The following is a 17,959-nucleotide window of genomic DNA, read 5'->3' on the forward strand; positions in this document are numbered from 1 at the left end:
CGAAAAACCTACTCATCCTCGTCCCAGTCATGTGGGCCCTGTGCTGCACCTTGAACTGTATGAGGCTGAGCCTCGCACAGGAAGAGGAGGAATTCACTCTTTCCAGGGCATCCGCCCACATCCCCTCCTCAATCTCCTCACCCAGCTCTTCCTCCCATTTACCCTTCAGCTCCTCCACCGAGGCCTCATCCACCTCCTGCATGACGTGGTACACGTCCAAAATCCTCCCCCCTCCAACCCACACCCCCAAGAGCACCCTGTCCCGTACCCCACGTCGGGGCAGCAGAGGGAACACCTCCACCTGCCGCCTGGCAAACGCCCTAACCTGCATGTACCTAAACATGTTCCCCGGGGGGATCCCAAACTTCCCCTCTAACTCACCCAGGCTCGCAAACCTCCCCTCCACAAACAGGTCCCTCAACCTCCTAATACCTACCCTGTGCCAGCCCAGAAACTCGCCATCGATGCTCCCTGGAACAAACCGGTGGTTCCCCCGTATCGGGGACTCCATTGAGCCCCCTACCTCCCCCCATGCCGTTTCCATTGCCACCATATTTTGAGGGTAGCCACCACCACCGGGCTCGTGGTATACCTCATTGGAGGGAGCGGCAACGGCACCGTTACCAGCGCCTCCAGGCTCATGTCCACGCAGGACGCCATCTCCATCCTCTTCCACGCTGCCCCTGCCCCGTCCATTACCCACTTACGCACCATCGCTGCGTTGGCAGCCCAATAGTACCCACAGAGGTTGGGCAACGGCAGCCCCTCCCCCCCCCCCCACCCCCCCCCCCCCCCCCCCAATCCCTGCCCTGCTCCAAAAACGCCCTTCTCACCCTCGGAGTCCCATGCGCCCATACAAATCCCGTAATACTCCTGTTGACCCTCCTAAAAAAGGCCTTCGGGATAAGGATGGGGAGGCACTGGAACAGGAACAAAAACCTTGGGAGCATCGTCATCTTGACGGACTGCACCCTGCCCGCCAGCGACAGCGGCAGCATGTCCCATCTTTTGAACTCCTCCTCCATTTGCTCCACCAGCCTAGTGAGGTTAAACTTGTGAAGGGCCCCCCAGCTCCTAGCCACCTGGACTCCAGGTACTGAAAGCTCCTCCCCACCCTTTTCAGCGGGAGCCTACCAATCCCCTCCTCTTGATCCCCCGGGTGCACGACGAACAGCTCACTCTTACCCAGGTTGAGCTTGTACCCTGAAAAGCCCCCAAATTCCCTAAGGATCTGCATCACCTCCGGCATTCCCCCCACTGGGTCCGCCACATAAAGCAACAAGTCATCTGCGTATAATGACACTCAGTGCTCCTCCCCACCCCACACCAGACCCCTCCAATTCCTCGACTCCCTCAACGCCATGGCCAGGGGCTCAATTGCCAACGCAAAGAGCAACGGGGACAGGGGACACCCCTGCCTCGTCCCCTGGTTCAACTGAAAGTACTCCGATCTCCTCCTATTCGTGGCTACGCTCGCCATCGGGGCCTCATATAGCAGCCTCACCCAACTGACAAACCCCTCCTCGAACCCAAACCTTTCCAGCACCTCCCACAAGTACCCCCACTCAACCCTATCAAAGGCCTTCTCCGCGTCTAATGCTACTACTATCTCCGCCTCCCCTTCTACCGCCTGTTTCCAATTAGTTGAATCGCGCCCAGAGAGATTTCCTGCTGGCGAGAGATAGCTGTCCAGAAATCAAAGATTGAGGCCGCACATAGCTCTGTTTTGTGCACTGGGGAGCTCCACTCACCGTAACTCCCTAGTGTAGCAAGAGATCGGGACATCTTTTTTAAAATAAATTTAGAGTGCCCAATTTTTATTTCCAATTAAGGGGCGATTTAGTGTGTCCAATTCACCTAACCTGCACATCTTTTTGGGTTGTGGGGGTGAGACCCACGCAGACACGGGAGAATGTGCAAATTCCACATGGACCGTGACCTGGTGCCGGTATCGAACCAGGGTCTTCGATGCCGTGAGGCAGCAGTGCTAACCATTGCACCACCATGCTGCCCTGGGGACGCCATTTTTAAATGGCACCTTGATCTCCAAGGCCCCCAAGCGACCCCCCTACCCCTCTGTATCTCCCCCAGTGCCCACACAGGGCACCACTGGCAGTGCCATCCAGGCACTCTGACAGTGCCTGGGTTTCAAGCTGGCACTGCCAGGCAGCCCAGGTGGAACCAGCAGTGCCAGGGCACCACCCTGCCCAAAGGGAATGCAGCTTGGCCCTGTGGTGATATGCATCATTGTAAATACACAAGGGGTTAATGTAAATAAACTACAACTAAGTAAACACTGGAGGGAGCACCAGAGATGTCATGACATGCTGACATACAGCTAATGAACACATAGAATAGGACACGACCAATGGGCAGTCAAGACACCCAGAGGTGACACTACCACAAGGGGGCATTACACAACCCATATACAAAAGGACAGGGCACACATGCTCTTTCTCTTTCCACACGCGACACTCAGAAGGACAGGGGCAGATCAGAAGCATCACACCCACCACATGGATTAGAGCAGACTGAAATGAAAAAATGAAAATCCCTTATTGTCACGAGTAGGCTTCAATGAAGTTACTGTGAAAAGCCCCTAGTCGCCACATTCCTGCGCCTGTCCGGGGAGGCTGGTACAGGAATCGAACCGTGCTACTGGCCTGCTTGGTCTGCTTTAAAAGCCACGATTTAGCCCAGTGAGCTAAACCAGCCCCTGGTTAGTTAGACTGAGTTACTATAGCAAGATTAGCAGGAGAGTTGAACTCAAGTAGGAGAATTGTTAACTGTCCAATAAATGTGTTATACTTATCTCCAAGTCTGAACCTTCCTTTGTCAGAGCATACATCAAGGAAGCAGCTTATGCTACATGAAGAAGCATAACACAACAGGACCCTCCGATGCCCAGGGAGATTCCCACGGGTTTGTGTGGACCAGTGCTGAACGACGCTCGCCCGAAGTCTCTATATCGCAACATCTTGTGAAATCATGTTGGATCCAGTGAGGTGTTGCGAGCCGGGTAGATACTGGGAACGGGGTCTCCCAGATTTTATCACCCACGCTATGCTGTGGCGAGCTGCTTTTCAGAAGCAGCGTGGCCATTGGATTGTGCCCTCGAAGTACAGCCTTGGTGGGGAGAAACTCCCCAAGGCCAAAAAATAGACAAAGTACCGTTGAAGAGCGAGGTGATTCTTGGCAATGCAGCTTTTGTTTGCGGAATCACACCCAGTGATGGGGATAGACGTGATGGAGCGGTAGAGGACAGTGCTATCAGAACTCAAATCTTTGGATGATGTCGCTATGTGACTGCATGGAAATGAGGAAGCTGGGTGGGAGTGCTGAGAATTCTTGGTTGATTCTGGACGTGCAAATGCACGGACAGGAAGAGAAATGGGAAATGATTTTCTGCTGAGAAGGGATAATAAAATTTGATATGAAAGAAGTATTTGGAACCTGGATCTAAGAACATAGGAACAGGAGTAGGCCATTCAGCCCCTGGAGCCTGCGGCCTAACTCCAGAAACCTGCCTTTGGCCCATATGCCTTAATACCTTTGCTTAACAAAAAATTATCTATCTCAGATTTAAATTTAACAACTGACCCAGCTTCAACTGCTGTTGGTGGGAGAGGATTCCAGACCTCTCCCACCCTTTGAATGAAGAAGTTCTTCCTAACATCTCTCCTGAATGGTGTAGACCAAATTTTTAGACATGCCCCCTAGATTTAGAATCGCCAACCAGTGAAAATAGTTTACCTTTATCTACCCTTTCTTTCACAGTTAATATCTTAAATACTTCGATCAGATCACCCCTTAACCTTCTAAATTCTCGTGAAAACAGGCTTAATTTGTGTAATCTCTCCTTGTAACTTAACCTTGGGAGTCCAGAAATCATTTTTGTAAATTTATGTTGCATTCCGTCCAAGTCCAAAATATATTTCCTAAGGTGAGGTGACCTTGAGGTAAAGCTAGGGTTTTGTATAGCTGCAGCATAACCTCTGTGTCTTCATACTCCAATCCTCGAGATATAAAAGCTTGCATTCCAATAGCCTTTTTGATTATTTGCTCTACTTGTTTGTGGCATTTTAAGGATCGTGCATCTGAACCCCCCCAGTCCTTTTGGGTATCCACTGCATCTAACCTCTTCCCATTTAGAAAGTACTGCTATGGGTCAGGGTTTAGAGAAGCCCAAAGTGTATCATGGAGTTCACCTGACCCACTACTTTTAATAGATTGTGGTTATGGGGAGCACAAGGACCTGCTGTACAGGTGTGATGCAAACAGAGAGCTAAAGTACTTTTAAATTAAAACATATTTATTTATGAAACCAGTTAACACTTTATAAACCCACAGTAATCACCTTAACAACTATCAATGCCAATCATCCTCATTAATACAATATTCAATAAGTAACCCTGAATCTTTCCTTGCAACATCCATAAGACAAAATACCCTTTTTAACAGAGATCAGGTTTGAATTCTCTACTGAGAGCAGTTATCACTTTGAAATCACCCAAATGATCTGGAAACAGTCTTTAGATTGCTGAGAGATCCTATACAGCTTTTCCTGCAGCTATCCAGCTTTCAAAACAAAACTAAAAACACTCTGTAGCTGCCTGCTCAAAAACAAAAGTGAAAGACAGACAGACCACCTCCATCCACACTCTGACATCACTGCAGCTATTCGATAAACACCCATTTCTTAAAGATACATCCACTACAGCTATTTGATAAACAGCCTGTTCTTAAAGGTTCTCTCACATGACAGTATTCTGCTCTATCCTTTTTTGGTCCAAAATGGATAACCTCACACTTGCTTATATTGAATTCCATCTGCCACAAATGTTGCCCATTACCTAGTCTGTCAATATTTCCTTGCAATTTTATGCTATTATCTAGGTTGCCTACAATGCCATCTAACTTTGTACCATTGTCCAATTTGGATATATGGCATTCTATGCCATCATCCAAGTCATTAATGAATACTGTGAATAATTGGGATCCCAACACAGATCCCTGTGGTCCACCACTAGTCACGTCCTGCCGATTAGAGTAATTACCCATTATCCGCACTCTCTGTCTCCTGCCACTCAACCAATTTCCTAATCATGTCTACAATTTACCCTCAACACAGTGGGCTTCCACCTTAGTTAACAGTCTTTTGTGTGGGACTTTATCAAAGGCTTTTTGGAAGTCCATATAAATAACATACATAGACATTCTTCTGTCCACTACCTTAGTCACCTATTCAGAAAATTCAATAGGATTTGTCAGGCATGACCTTTCCTTCACGAATGGCTCTCCTTCATCAACCAAAAGTTTTCAATGTTTTCAGTTATCCCACCCTGATATGGACTCCAACAATGTCCCCAATTTAGGCTAATTGGTCTATAATTTCTTAGTTTCCCCTTTCACCCTTCTTAAAAAGTGGAATGATATGTGCAATTTTCCAATCTAGAGGGGTCACACCTGCATCTAGGAAACTCTGAATGATTATAGTTAGGGCATCTAAAATGTGCTCCCCTAATTCCTTTAACACTCTCAGATGGGAACTGTCAGGTCCTGGGGATTTTTCACTCTTTAGTTCCATTAATCTTCCAGTTACTGATGCTGTACTTACGTTAATTGTATTAAATTTGAGTTTGAGGTGAAATAGGGATAGGAGCCTTAATTCCGATTGCGGAAAGTAACCGGAATTTGAATTGAACGTGCTTGGTGGAATCTGTGCAACACTATCCAGAAGAATTGCCATGGGTGATCTCTGCTATGTAGGTACCACATGCCTGGCCCATACTACTCATCATGGTGAAGCAGGAGAATTTTAATAATTGAGCTATTTTTGTAAGGAGACAAAAATAAGCGAGGTGTGACAGGAGGGGAAGGAACAATGTAGGTTTGCACTGGAAGGCTGAGCTAGGGCAGAAAGACTTTTTTTATCTGTACTTCTCTGTGTTCTTTCAGAGCAATCGCAAAAAGTAAATGCTTCGGAGAAGAAAAGCACCTCTGTAAATGCACCAAACACAAGGTGTGGATAATAGCAAATAGGACTGTACTCACCCGCAGGTAAAATGGAAACTTCCTACCGTAAAACCCAACCCTAAAGAATTCTGGTTCCAGGCGCTGCTGCTCTAATATGTTGTCGTAATATGCAGCTTCTATTTTCTGTTAACAGTGGAAGAAAAATTAGGAGTTAGTGGCCAATTCTGCAACCCGAAAAATAATGAAATGGTTTGAATATAGATCATTCTATTCACAATACTTCAGTAACAATCTGATTGTCTTTACTTGAGCCACCATCTCCTGTGGAATGAAGTTCCAGACCACTGGAGCCTTTTAGCATCCTCACCCAGCCAGCCAATTATCATGTGAGGATCTAGACAGTTGTTTTCATGAGGCTGGCTGTGGTAGTATGACTAGGGGTACTACGGTACCTGGGAGTGTGAGCTGCTATTGGTGTAGAAGGCTCGCTGCCCATTGGCCCAAGGGTTGTCTTCTCATTGGTCGAGAGGAAGGTAGCACCACCTACGAGGCGGAGTATAAGAACCCATGTTTCCCAGCAGCCATTGTTCTTTCTGTACTCCTGCTGCTGGGCACATTTCTTGTAGATTAAAGCCTTCGATTCGGACTACTCCTTCCTTTCTGTGTTCATTGATCGCGCTTCAATCGCATCTACAAGATTTTAAAGGATGGAGCTCCGCATCAAGCCAGAGCGTCTACGACTCAGCCCCCACGCAGCAAATGCAACAGCCACATTTAAGCACTGGCTGGCTTGTTTCAACAGCTACCTTAGTACGGCGGTAAACGTCCCGACGAAGGAACAGAAACTACACATCCTCCACTCGTGCGTCGGCACCGCCATCTAAACGCTCATCGAGGACACGACCGACTACGACGCGGCCATGGACCTGCTCAAAGGACACTTCGTCCGGCTGGTAAATCAAGTCTACGCTCAGCACATACTAGCCACAAGGCAGCAGATCCCTGGTGAGTCACTGGACGATTTTAACCGTGCCCTCCTTGTGTTGGGGAGGAACTGCGGCTGCCCACAAGTGTCTGCTAATGAGCACACAAAACTCCTCATCCGAGACGCCTTTGTTGCAGGCATGCAGTCCCCACAGATCCGGCAGAGACGATTAGAGAGAGAAACCTGGAGCCTCACGGAGGCACGGTCCCTCGCTACCTCCCTAGATGTCGCGAACAGAAACGCACGCTCATACGCCCCCGACCGCGCGGTGGCCCCCTGGGCTGCGTGGAACTCAGCGTCTCTCTCCCCCACGGACTCGGACTCCCCCCAGGCCTGCGCTGCAGGGCGCCCCGAAAATCCGCAGGGCCCCGCTGCTATTTTTGTGGCCAGGCGAAGCACCCCCGACAACGTTGCCCAGCCCGTTCTGCAACCTGCAAGGTGCTGCAGGAAGAAAGGCCACTTTGTGGCCGTCTGCCAAGCCAAGGCAGTCGCTGCGGTCCCGGGCAGGGACTGTGGGACTCCCCCTTCTCTCTCTCCAGGGACCCCGTGCAGCCCGCACACCTCACTGCCCCCATCCCCCAACGCCACGTGCGACCTTCGGGTGCCTCCGACGCTACATGTGGGGGATAGACGCCACCATTTTGTTCACCCCCCATCATGTGCGACCGACGGGTGCCGCCATCTTGGATCGGCTCCGAGGACCCCTCAGGTGACTACTCACTGCCAGATGAAGACTCCGACTATCTGCCACGACTCGCTTCAGTCACTCTGGACCAGTCTCGACCCCGCACCCTCTCTACGGCAACAACAAGGCTACTGCTCAACGGGCATGAGACGACCTGCCTGCTGGACTCCGGGAGCACGGAGAGTTGATTCCACCCTACCACGATAAGACGCTGCCTGTCTACCCGGTCACACAAAAAATCGCCCTGGCCTCTGGCTCCCATTCAGTGCAGATCACGGGGTGTTGTATAGAGGACATTACGGTCCAGGGGAGGGAGTTTAAAAATTACAGACTCTATGTCCTGCCCCACCTCTGCGCGGCCGCACTCCTGGGGTTAGACTTCCAATGTAACCTCCAGAGTCTAACATTTAAATTTGGTGGCCCTATGCCTCCCCTCACTGTCTGCAGCCTTGCGACCCTCAAGGTCGATCCCCCGTCCTTGTTTGCAAACCTCACTCCGGATTGCAAACCTGTCGCCACCAGGAGCCGACGGTGCAGTGCCCAGGACCAGACTTTCATCAGGTCCGAGGTCCAATGGCTTATGAAGGAAGGGGTCATCGAGGCTAGCAACAGCCCCTGGCGAGCACAAGTTCTGGTGGTAAAGACCGGAGAGAAGAATAGACTACAGTCAGACCATCAACAGGTTTACGCAGCTGGACTCGTACCCTCTCTCCCGTATATCCGACCTGGTCAACAGGATCTCGCAGTACAAGGTCTTCTCCACGGTGGACCAAGTCTGCCTACCACCAGCTCCCCATCCGCACAAGCGATCGCAAGTACACTGCGTTCGAGGCGGACGGGCGGCTCTTCCACTTTTTAAGGGTTCCCTTTGGTGTCACAAACAGGGTCTCGGTCTTCCAAAGGGAGATGGACCGAATGGTCGACCAATACGGTTTAAGTGCAACCTTCCCGTATCTCGATAATGTCACCATCTGCGGCCACGGTCAGCAGGACCACGACACCAATCTCCGCAAATTCCTCCAAACCGCAAAGCTCCTGAATCTGACTTACAACAAGGACAAATGCGTGTTTAGCACCGACCGCCTAGCCATCCTCGGCTGCGTAGTGCATAATGGAGTAATAGGCCCCGACCCGGAACGCATGCGCCCCCTGATGGAGCTCCCCCTCCCCCGCTGCTCCAAATCCCTCAAGCGCTGCCTCGGTTTTTTCTCGTATTACGCCCAGTGGGTCCCCAATTACGACGACAAAGCCCGTCCCCTCATCCAAACAGCCACGTTCCCCCTGTCGATGGAGGCCCGCCAGGCCTTTAGCCGCATCAAAGCGGATATCGCAAAGGCCACGATGCGCGCTATTGACGAGTCCCTCCCCTTCCAGGTCGAGAGCGACGCGTCCGATGTAGCTCTGGCAGCCACCCTCAACCAAGCGGGCAGACCCGTGGCCTTCTTCTCCCGTACCCTCCATGCTTCCGAAATCCGCCACTCCTCGGTCGAGAAGGAAGCACAGGCCATAGTAGAAGCTGTGCGACACTGGAGGCACTATCTGGCCGGCAGGAGGTTCACCCTCCTCACAGACCAACGGTCGGTAGCCTTCATGTTCGACAATGCACAGAGGGGCAAGATAAAGAACGACAAGATCTTGCGGTGGAGGATCGAGTTGTCCACCTACGACATCTTATATCGTCCTGGGAAGCTGAACGAGCCTCCCGATGCCCTGTCCCGCGGCACCTGTGCCAATGCACAAGTGGACCGCCTTCGATCCCTCCACGCGGACCTCTGCCACCCGGGGGTCACCCGCTTCTTTTACTTTGTAAAGACCCGCAACCTGCCCTACTCCATCGAGGAGGTCAGGACAGTCACGAGGAACTGCCACATCTGCGCGGAGTGCAAGCTGCACTTATAATGTCCCGAAAAAGCGCATCTGATAAAGGCTTCCCGCCCCTTTGAACGCCTCAGCATGGATTTCAAAGGTCCCTTGCCCTCTACCAACCGCAACACGTACTTCCTCAACGTGATTGATGAGTACTCCCGCTTCCCGTTCGCCATCCCCTGCCCCAACATGACCACACCCACCATCATTAAAGCCCTCCACACCATTTTCTCCCTGTTTGTATTTCCCGCCTACATTCACAGCAACCGGGGGTCCTCCTTTATGAGTGACGAACTGCATCAATTCCGGCTCAGCAAGGGCATTGCCTCCAGCAGGACGACCAGTTACAACCCCCGGGGTAGCGGACAGGTCGAGAGGGAGAACGGTACAGTCTGGAAGACCGTCCTGCTGACCCTACTGTCCAGAAATCTCCCAGTCTCCCGCTGGCAAGAGGTCCTCCCCGATGCCCTCCACTCAATCCGGTCACTGCTTTGTACATCTACCAATCAAATGCCTCACGAATGCCTTCTTGTCTTCCCCAGGAAGTCTTCCTCAGGGCCCCCGCTCCCGACCTGGCTGGCTGCCTCCAGGCCCATCCTGCTCCGGAAACACATGCGGGCACACAAGTCGGACCCGTTGGTTGAGAGGGTCCAGCTGCTCCACGCGAACCCGCAATACGCATATGTGGAGTACCCCGACGGCCGACAGGACACTGTCTCCCTACGGGACCCGCCATCGCCCCCGGCACCAGCCCCCCCCACCCCCCCTCCAACCGCAACTGCTTCCCGCAGGCGCTCCCCCCCCGGCCCGCCAATCCCCTCACCCGCGCCGCCTAGAGGACCAGACCCCCCCCCCCCCCCCCCCCCCCCCCCATGGCCTGGCCCTCACCAGCTCCGCCTAGGGGTACGGACGCAGCCACAAGGACCGGATCGTCACTCGCGGTGTCACGGACGCCCGCAACTCCAACGTCTCCAGCGAAGCTCCGCAGGTCGCAGAGGATGTCCAAGGCCCCTGATCGGCTGATCGAGTTGATATGAACTCCTACGAGGCGGAGTATAATAAACTGTGTTTCCCAGCAGCCATCGTTCTTTCTGTACTCCTGCTGCTGGGCACACGTCATGTAGATTAAAGCCTTCGATTCGGACTACTCCTTCCTTTCTGTGTTCATTGATCGTGCATCACTGGCCAACATAGTGGGCACCACAATCAAGCACAATCCCATCCTTGTTCATGATCTACATAGGAACAGTAGGTGGTGATTCAACCACTTAAGCCTTTACTGCCATGACTGATCTGTATCTCAATCCATTTCATACAATTTACAGTGCAGAAGGAGGCCATTCAGCCCATTGAGTCTGCACCGGCCCTTGGAAAGAGCACCCTAACTAACCCCACATTTCCACCCTACCCCCCCACCCAGCTTTGAACCAAAATTCCATGACACTCTTACCTAATAGTAGACACATGTACATATGCAGTCCAGGAACAGGAAGCCTGGGTGATTTGCCAATTCCTTTGCCCAGGGTTTCTTTGCACCATGATTATCTACCGAGACTGAGATCTTGACCCCAATCCCACATGGGCAGGAGATGAAGCCTGGAACCTTTTGGCCTGCTTGTTGGTGGAACTCACTGGGCATTGCTTTTACTTATAAGGCCACAGGGGAATCATAGAATTTCATAGAATTTACAGTGCAGAAGGAGGCCATTCGGCCCATCGAGTCTGCACCAGCTCTTGGAAAGAGCACCCTACCCAAGGTCAACACCTCCCCCTATCCCAATAACCCAGTAACCCCACCCAACACTAAGGGCAATTTTGGCCACTAAGGGCAATTTATCATGGCCAATCCACCTAACCTGCACATCTTTGGACTGTGGGAGGAAACCGGAGCACCTGGAGAAAACCCACGCACACACGGGGAGGATGTGCAGACTCCGCACAGACAGTGACCCAAGCCGGAATCGAACCTGGGACCCTGGAGCTGTGAAGCCATGTGCTATCCACAATGCTACCATGCTGCCCGTGAATCCTAGTAATGGCTAAACACACTGGGTGGGATTCTCCGTGTTGCCAGTCCTGTTTTCTGATGTGGCACACCTCCGTTCCGGCAGCTGGCCAATGGGGTATTCCATTGTGGCCATCCCACTTCGTCGGGAAATCCATGGGCGTGGGTACGCTGCCGGTGAAGCAGAGGATCCTACCGACGGAGAATCCTGCAGACTGTTTCTATGCCCCCACAGCGGGGTGCATGTGCCATTCTGCTCTCTTGCTAAGTTGCTACGCTCATAGAAAGTGCAGGTAAGGGAATCATGGCTAAAGTGCCCCCTACTCATGACATCCGGTTGCGGTCATGCGGAGCTAAGCCGCACGTTCGGTAGCTCCTGCTATTTTTGGTCATTTGGGCTCTTTTAAGGGCCCGCAGCGGTGCTGGTTGGATTTTTCCCCGGGTGGGAACACATCCACTGCGCTTATCTGCCGGTGGATGGACTGGACCAGGAGCGGAGCGGTCAAAAAATCGGCTTTGGAGCAGAGAAAGGTGCGAGGCAGGAAAAGCAAGATGGCGGCGGGCGGGGAACCGGCAGCGTGGCAGCAGTGGGCGCAGGAGCAGCAGGAGCTGCTCCATCGCTGCTTCAGAGAGCTGAAGGCTGAGATCCTGGAACCGTTTAAGGCCTCGCTGGACAAGCTCACGGCTCAGGGTGCGGAGATCCGAGAGCTACGGCAAAAGGCCTCAGAGAGCGAGGACGAACTCCTGGGCCTGGCAGTGAAGGTGGAGTCACACGAGGCGCTTCACATGAAATGGCTGGCAAGGATGGAGGAGATGGAGAACCGATCCCATCGGAAGATCCTGCGGATTCTGGGCCACCCGGAGGGGCTGGAAGGTTCGGATTTGAGGGCCTACGTGGTTGTGATGCTGAACTCGTTAATGGGCGCGGGATCGTTCCAAGGACCCTTGGAGCTGGAGGGGGCCCATCGAGTGCTGTTGAGGAAGCCCAGGCTGAATGAGCCGCCTAGGGCGGTGCTGGTCCGGTTTCACCGCTTCGTTGACCGTGAGTGCATGCTGAGATGGGCGAAGAAGGAAAGCAGCAGAAAGTGGGAGAATGCAGAGATCAGGATCTATCAGGACTGGAGCGCAGAGGTGGCGAAGAGAAGGGCTGGTTTCAATCGGGCGAAGGGAGTGCTTCACAGGAAGGGGGTGAAGTTTGGCCTGCTACAGCCGGCTCGCCTCTGTGGGCTGGTTTAGCTCACTGGGCTAAATCGCTGGCTTTTAAAGCAGACCAAGCAGGCCAGCAGCACGGTTCGATTCCCGTACCAGCCTCCTCGGACAGGCACCGGAATGTGGCGACTAGGGACTTTTCACAGTAACTTCATTGAAGCCTACTTGTGACAATAAGCGATTTTCATTTTTCATTCACAAGGACCGCCAGCTCTACTTTGATTCCCCGGAGGATGCCTGGGCCTTTGTCCAGGCAGAGAAGTTGGACTCGAATTGAGGACTGGGGGGGCTGGGGAATGATGTACATAGTCTGGAGGCTCTGTCCTCCTTGGTATCCTTTTGTTTTATTGGCTGTGTTTGATGTTGCCTTTTTGCTGTTCTGCTTTTTCGCTTTTTGGGGCTGTTATTTATTTATTGGGGTGCTTTTTCGTTTTTTCACTGGTGGAGGGTTGGGGAGCTGCTCGCGGTCCCGCTGGGTCATGTGCCCGTCTCTTTCCCACGTGTTGGATCGGGGGGGCGGGGTTTCGGGATGGAAGCGCGGATTTTCTTCCCGCGCTGGAGGAGTAGTGGGCGGGGCCAGCACAAGGAGGGGGGAATGGTGGTTGTGTTGCATCGGGGGGGGGGGGTCGTTGGGATGGCGGGAGCAGCCGGGGTCAGCAGGAGTCGGCTGACTTACGGAAGTACAATGGAAAGGGTTACCCAGCTAGGGGGGCCCTAGCTTGTGTGGGGTGGGGGGGGGGGGGATTAGGGGGGAGTATCGGGTTGCTGCTGCAGGGGCCGTAGGGGAACTGCTGATGAAGGGGGGGGTTGAGGGGGGGGGTCTGCTACCGTGGGGAACGGGCCTGGGGAGTTCTGTGGGCATGTGGTGAGCTGAGGGAGAGCTATGGCTGACCGACGCAGAGGGAGGGGGAAGACCCCCCCAGGTTTGGCTGGTCACATGGAACGTGAGGGAGCTGAATGGACCGGTGAAGCGGTCCCGGGTCTTGGCACATCTGAAGGGGCTGGGAGCGGACGTGGCTATGCTCCAGGAGACGTACCTCAAGGTGACGGATCAGGTGAGGCTGAGAAGAGGCTGGGTGGGGCAGGTGTTTCACTTGGGGCTAGATGCGAAGAATCGAGGGGTGGCGATCTTAGTTGGCAAGAGCTTGTCGTTTGTTTGTCGAGTGTGGTGGCGGACAGTGCAGGTAGATACGTAAAGGTGAGTGGTAGACTTCAAGGGGAGCGGGTGGTTCTGGTTAACGTGTACGCCCCCAATTGGGACGACGCGGGCTTCACGCGGCAAATGTTGAGCCGGATCCCGGACCTGGAGACGGGGGGCTTGATTTTGGGAGGGGACTTTAATACTATGTTGGATCCAGCTCTGGATCGTTCGAAGTCTAGGACGGGCAAGAGGCCGGCGGCGGCCTCGGTGCTGAGGGGGTTCATGGATCAGATGGGAGGGTTAGACCCTTGGAGGTTTTTAAGGCCGGGAGGCAGGGAGTTCTCCTTTTTCTCCCATGTCCACAAGGCTTATTCCCGGATTGACTTTTTTGTTCTCAACAGGACGCTAATCCCGAGAGTGGTGGGGGCGGAGTATTCGGCGATAGTCATATCTGACCATGCTTCGCATTCGGTGGACCTGGAGCTGGGGGAGGGGAAGGATCAGCGCCCGCTGTAGAGGTTAGATGTGGGGCTTCTGGCAGAGGAGGAAGTATGTGGGCGGGTCCGTAGGGGTATAGAGGGGTATTTGGAAGCCAACGATAACGGGGAGGTGCAAGTTGGGGTGGTTTGGGAAGCGCTGAAGGCGGTGGTTAGAGGGGAGCTGATATCCATTCGGGCGCACAGGGAGAGGGGAAAGAGGGTTGAGAGGGGGAGGTTGGTGGAAGAAATGGTAAGGGTGGACAGGAGGTATGCGGATGTCCCGGAGGAGGGGCTTCTGAGGAAGCATTGCAGCCTCCAAGCGGAGTTCGATATACTGACCACCCGGAAGGCGGAGGCGCAGTGGAGGAGGGCTCAGGGGGCGGTATATGAGTACGGGGAGAAGGCAAGTCGGATGCTGGCCCACCAGCTCCGGAAGCGGGAGGCAGCGAGAGGGATAGGGGGAGTCACAGACGCAGGAGGGAACTTGACGCGGAGTGGCAGGGACATTAATAGGGTGTTCAGATCCTTTTACGAGGGGCTGTACCGGGTGGTGCCCCCTAGGGAGGTGGGCGGGATGGACCGCTTTTTGGATAAGCTGGAGTTCCCAAGGGTAGAGGATGAGCGGGTGGAGTGGGGGCCCCAATTGAGTTGGAGGAGCTGATGGAGGCGCTGGGGAGCATGCAGACAGGGAAAGCACCGGACCTGACGGGCTCCCGGTGGAGTTCTATAAGAAGTTTTCAGATCTGCTGGGCCCGCTGCTTGTGAGGACCCTGAATGAGGCGAGGGGGGGGGGGGGGGGGGGGGGGGGGCTCTGCCCCCGACGATGTCTGGAGCAATAATCTCACTGATCCTGAAGCGGGTTAAGGACCCCCTCCAGTGTGTCTTACAGGCCGATTTCGCTCCTCAACGTGGACGCAAAGTTGTTGGCTAAGATACTGTCCAGGAGGGTGGAAGATGTGGTCCCGATGGTTATCCATGAGGACCAAACGGGGTTTGTGAAGGGGAAGCAGCTGAATGTCAATGTACGGCGGCGTCTTAATGTTATGATGATGGCGTCGGCGGATGGGGAGGCGGAAATAGTAGCATCGATGGATGCGGAGAAGGCCTTTGACAGGGTGGAGTGGAGCTACCTGTGGGAAGTGCTGAGGAGGTTTGGGTTTGGTGAGGGATTCATTAGCTGGGTGAGATTGCTGTATATCTCCCCAGTAGCGAGTGTGGTGACAAATGGGAGGAGGTCGGAGGACTTTCGGCTTTCCCGGGGGACGAGGCAGGGGTGCCCCTTGTCTCCCCTGCTCTTTGCGTTAGCGATTGAGCCCTTGGCCATGGCGCTGAGGGATTCGAAGAACTGGAGGGGGATTGTGCGGGGGTGGGGGAGAAGCACCGGTTATCGCTGTACGCGGATGATTTACTGTTGTACATCGCGGATCCGGCAGGGTGGGGGATGCCAGAGGTGTTGAAGATACTTGGGGAGTTTTGGGATTTTTCGGGCTATAAGCTCAACGTGGGGAAGAGTGAGCTGTTTGTGCTGCACCTGGGGGACCAGGAGAGGGAGATAGGAGAGCTCCCGTTGAAGAGGGCGGAGAGGAGCTTTAGATATCTTGTGGTCCAGATAGCTAGGAGCTGGGGGGCCCTGCATAGGCTAAACTTTTCGAGGCTGGTGGAACAGATGGAGGAGTTCAGGAGTTGGGACGCGCTGCCACTCTCCTTGGCGGGTAGGGTCCAGTCAGTTAAGATGACGGTGCTCCCGAGGTTTTTGTTTCTTTTCCAGTGCCTCCCCATATTGATTCCGAAGGCTTTTTTTAAGAGGGTGAATAAGAGCATTCTGGGGTTCGTGTGGGCGCGGAATACCCCGAGAGTGAGGAGAGTATTTCTGGAGCGAGGAAGGGAGGTAGGCGGCTTGGCATTGCCCAACTTGTGTGGGTATTATTGGGCTGCGAACGTGGCAAAGATTCGTAGGTGGGTGATGGAGGGGGAGGGTGCCGCATGGAAGAGGTTGGAGGTGGCGTCCTGTGTGGGTACGAGTTTGGAGGCATTGGTGACGGCCCCGCTCCCACTTCCCCCGGCAAGATACTCTACGAGTCCGGTAGTGGTGGCGTTCCTCAAAATCTGGGGGCAGTGGAGGCGGCACAGGGGGGAAGTGAAGGCCTCAGTGCGGGCCTCGATACGGGGCAATCACTGGTTTGCACCAGGGAGAATAGATGGTGGTTTTTTGAGTTGGCAAAGGGCAGGCATCAAGTGGATGGGGGACCTTTTCATCGATGGGAAGTTTGCGACTTTAGAGGAGTTGGCGGGGAAGTGGGGTCTCCCCCCGGGAATGCTTTCAGGTACTTGCAGATTAGGGCGTTTGTTAAGCGGCAGGTGGCGGAGTTCCCACTACTACCGCCTAGTGGAGTGCAGGATAGGGCGCTCTCGGGGACGTGGGTCGGTTAGGGTAGGATCTCGGCAATTTATCAGGTGATGCAGGAGGAGGAGGAGGCCTCAGTGGACGAGCTGAAAGCGAAGTGGGAGGAGGAGCTGGGGGAGGAGATCGACGATGGGACATGGGTGGACGCCCTGGGGAGGGTGAACTCGTCCTCTTCTTGTGCACGGCTCAGCTTAATTCAGCTGAAGGTGCTGCATAGGGCGCACATGACTGGGGCCAGGATGAGCCGGTTCTTTGGGGGAGAGAGCAGGTGTGGGAGGTGTTTGGGAGGCCCAGCGAACCACACCCACATGTTCTGGGTGTGTCTGGCGTTGGAGGGTTTTCTGGAAGTGGGTGGCGGGGACTTTGTCCAAGGTGGTCGGTTCCAGGGTGGAGCCAGGCTGGGGGCTCGCGATCTTCGGGGTAGCATCGGAGCCGGGAGTGCAGGAGGCGAGAGAGGCCGGTATCCTGGCCTTTGCGTCTTTGGTAGTCCGGCGTAGGATTCCCTTACAGTGGAGGGACGCGAAGCCCCCGAGCCTGGAGGACTGGATCAATGACATGGACGGGTTCATCAGGCTGGAGAAGGTTAAGTTTGCCCTGAGGGGGTCGGTACAAGGGTTCTTCCGGCGGTGACAACCCTTTCTCGATCTTCTGGCAGAGGGTTAGAGGGTGGTCAATCTCAGCAGCAACCCGGTGGGGGTTCGGGGTCTGTTAAGGGGGTTTGTTTTTGCGACGGTGTGTTTACTATTTTCTTCTTTTTTGTATTGTTATTAAGTTATTAATTTATTGCTTTGTATTGGGGGGGGGGGGTTCTCTTTCTGTTTATTTCTACACCTTGTTTACTTTATTGTTGGGAGAAAATTTGTTGTTGAAAAATTTGAATAAAATTATTTTAAAAAAAAAAGTGCATCCTACTTCTGAATATGGCAACCTGTAGGTTCTTAGAATCACTCTTTAAATGCATTCTCCCTTTGGAATGTAAACAGCATTTAGAGTCATAGAGTCCTACAGCACAGAAAGTCCCTTCGGACCATTGTGTCTGCGACAGTCAAAAACAACCACCTAGAGAGGGTAGGTTATATTTAAATTATCCATCCCTTGCTCGGTGTGGTGCTGATCCATTCAAACCAACGTGTGTTCCAGTCCTCTTGTGCGGAGTTAATTGATGCTGTTCAGGATGAGAGTTGAGGCAGTAGGATTGTTCCCAGTGCT

General features: G+C 53.5%; 1 protein-coding gene across 1 annotated transcript in view; it reads right to left on the reverse strand.

The window, feature by feature from the left end:
* dock3 (dedicator of cytokinesis 3) overlaps window positions 1-17,959 on the reverse strand; it is a 1,304,448-nt gene that overhangs the window by 196,866 nt on the left and 1,089,623 nt on the right. The window contains 1 exon segment of the mRNA XM_038810823.1: window positions 6,055-6,159. Within this exon segment, the coding sequence (XP_038666751.1) occupies window positions 6,055-6,159 (105 nt within the window).

The sequence above is a fragment of the Scyliorhinus canicula genome, chromosome 11 (assembly GCF_902713615.1).
Source record: "Scyliorhinus canicula chromosome 11, sScyCan1.1, whole genome shotgun sequence".
NCBI classification, from domain to species: Eukaryota; Metazoa; Chordata; class Chondrichthyes; order Carcharhiniformes; family Scyliorhinidae; genus Scyliorhinus; species Scyliorhinus canicula.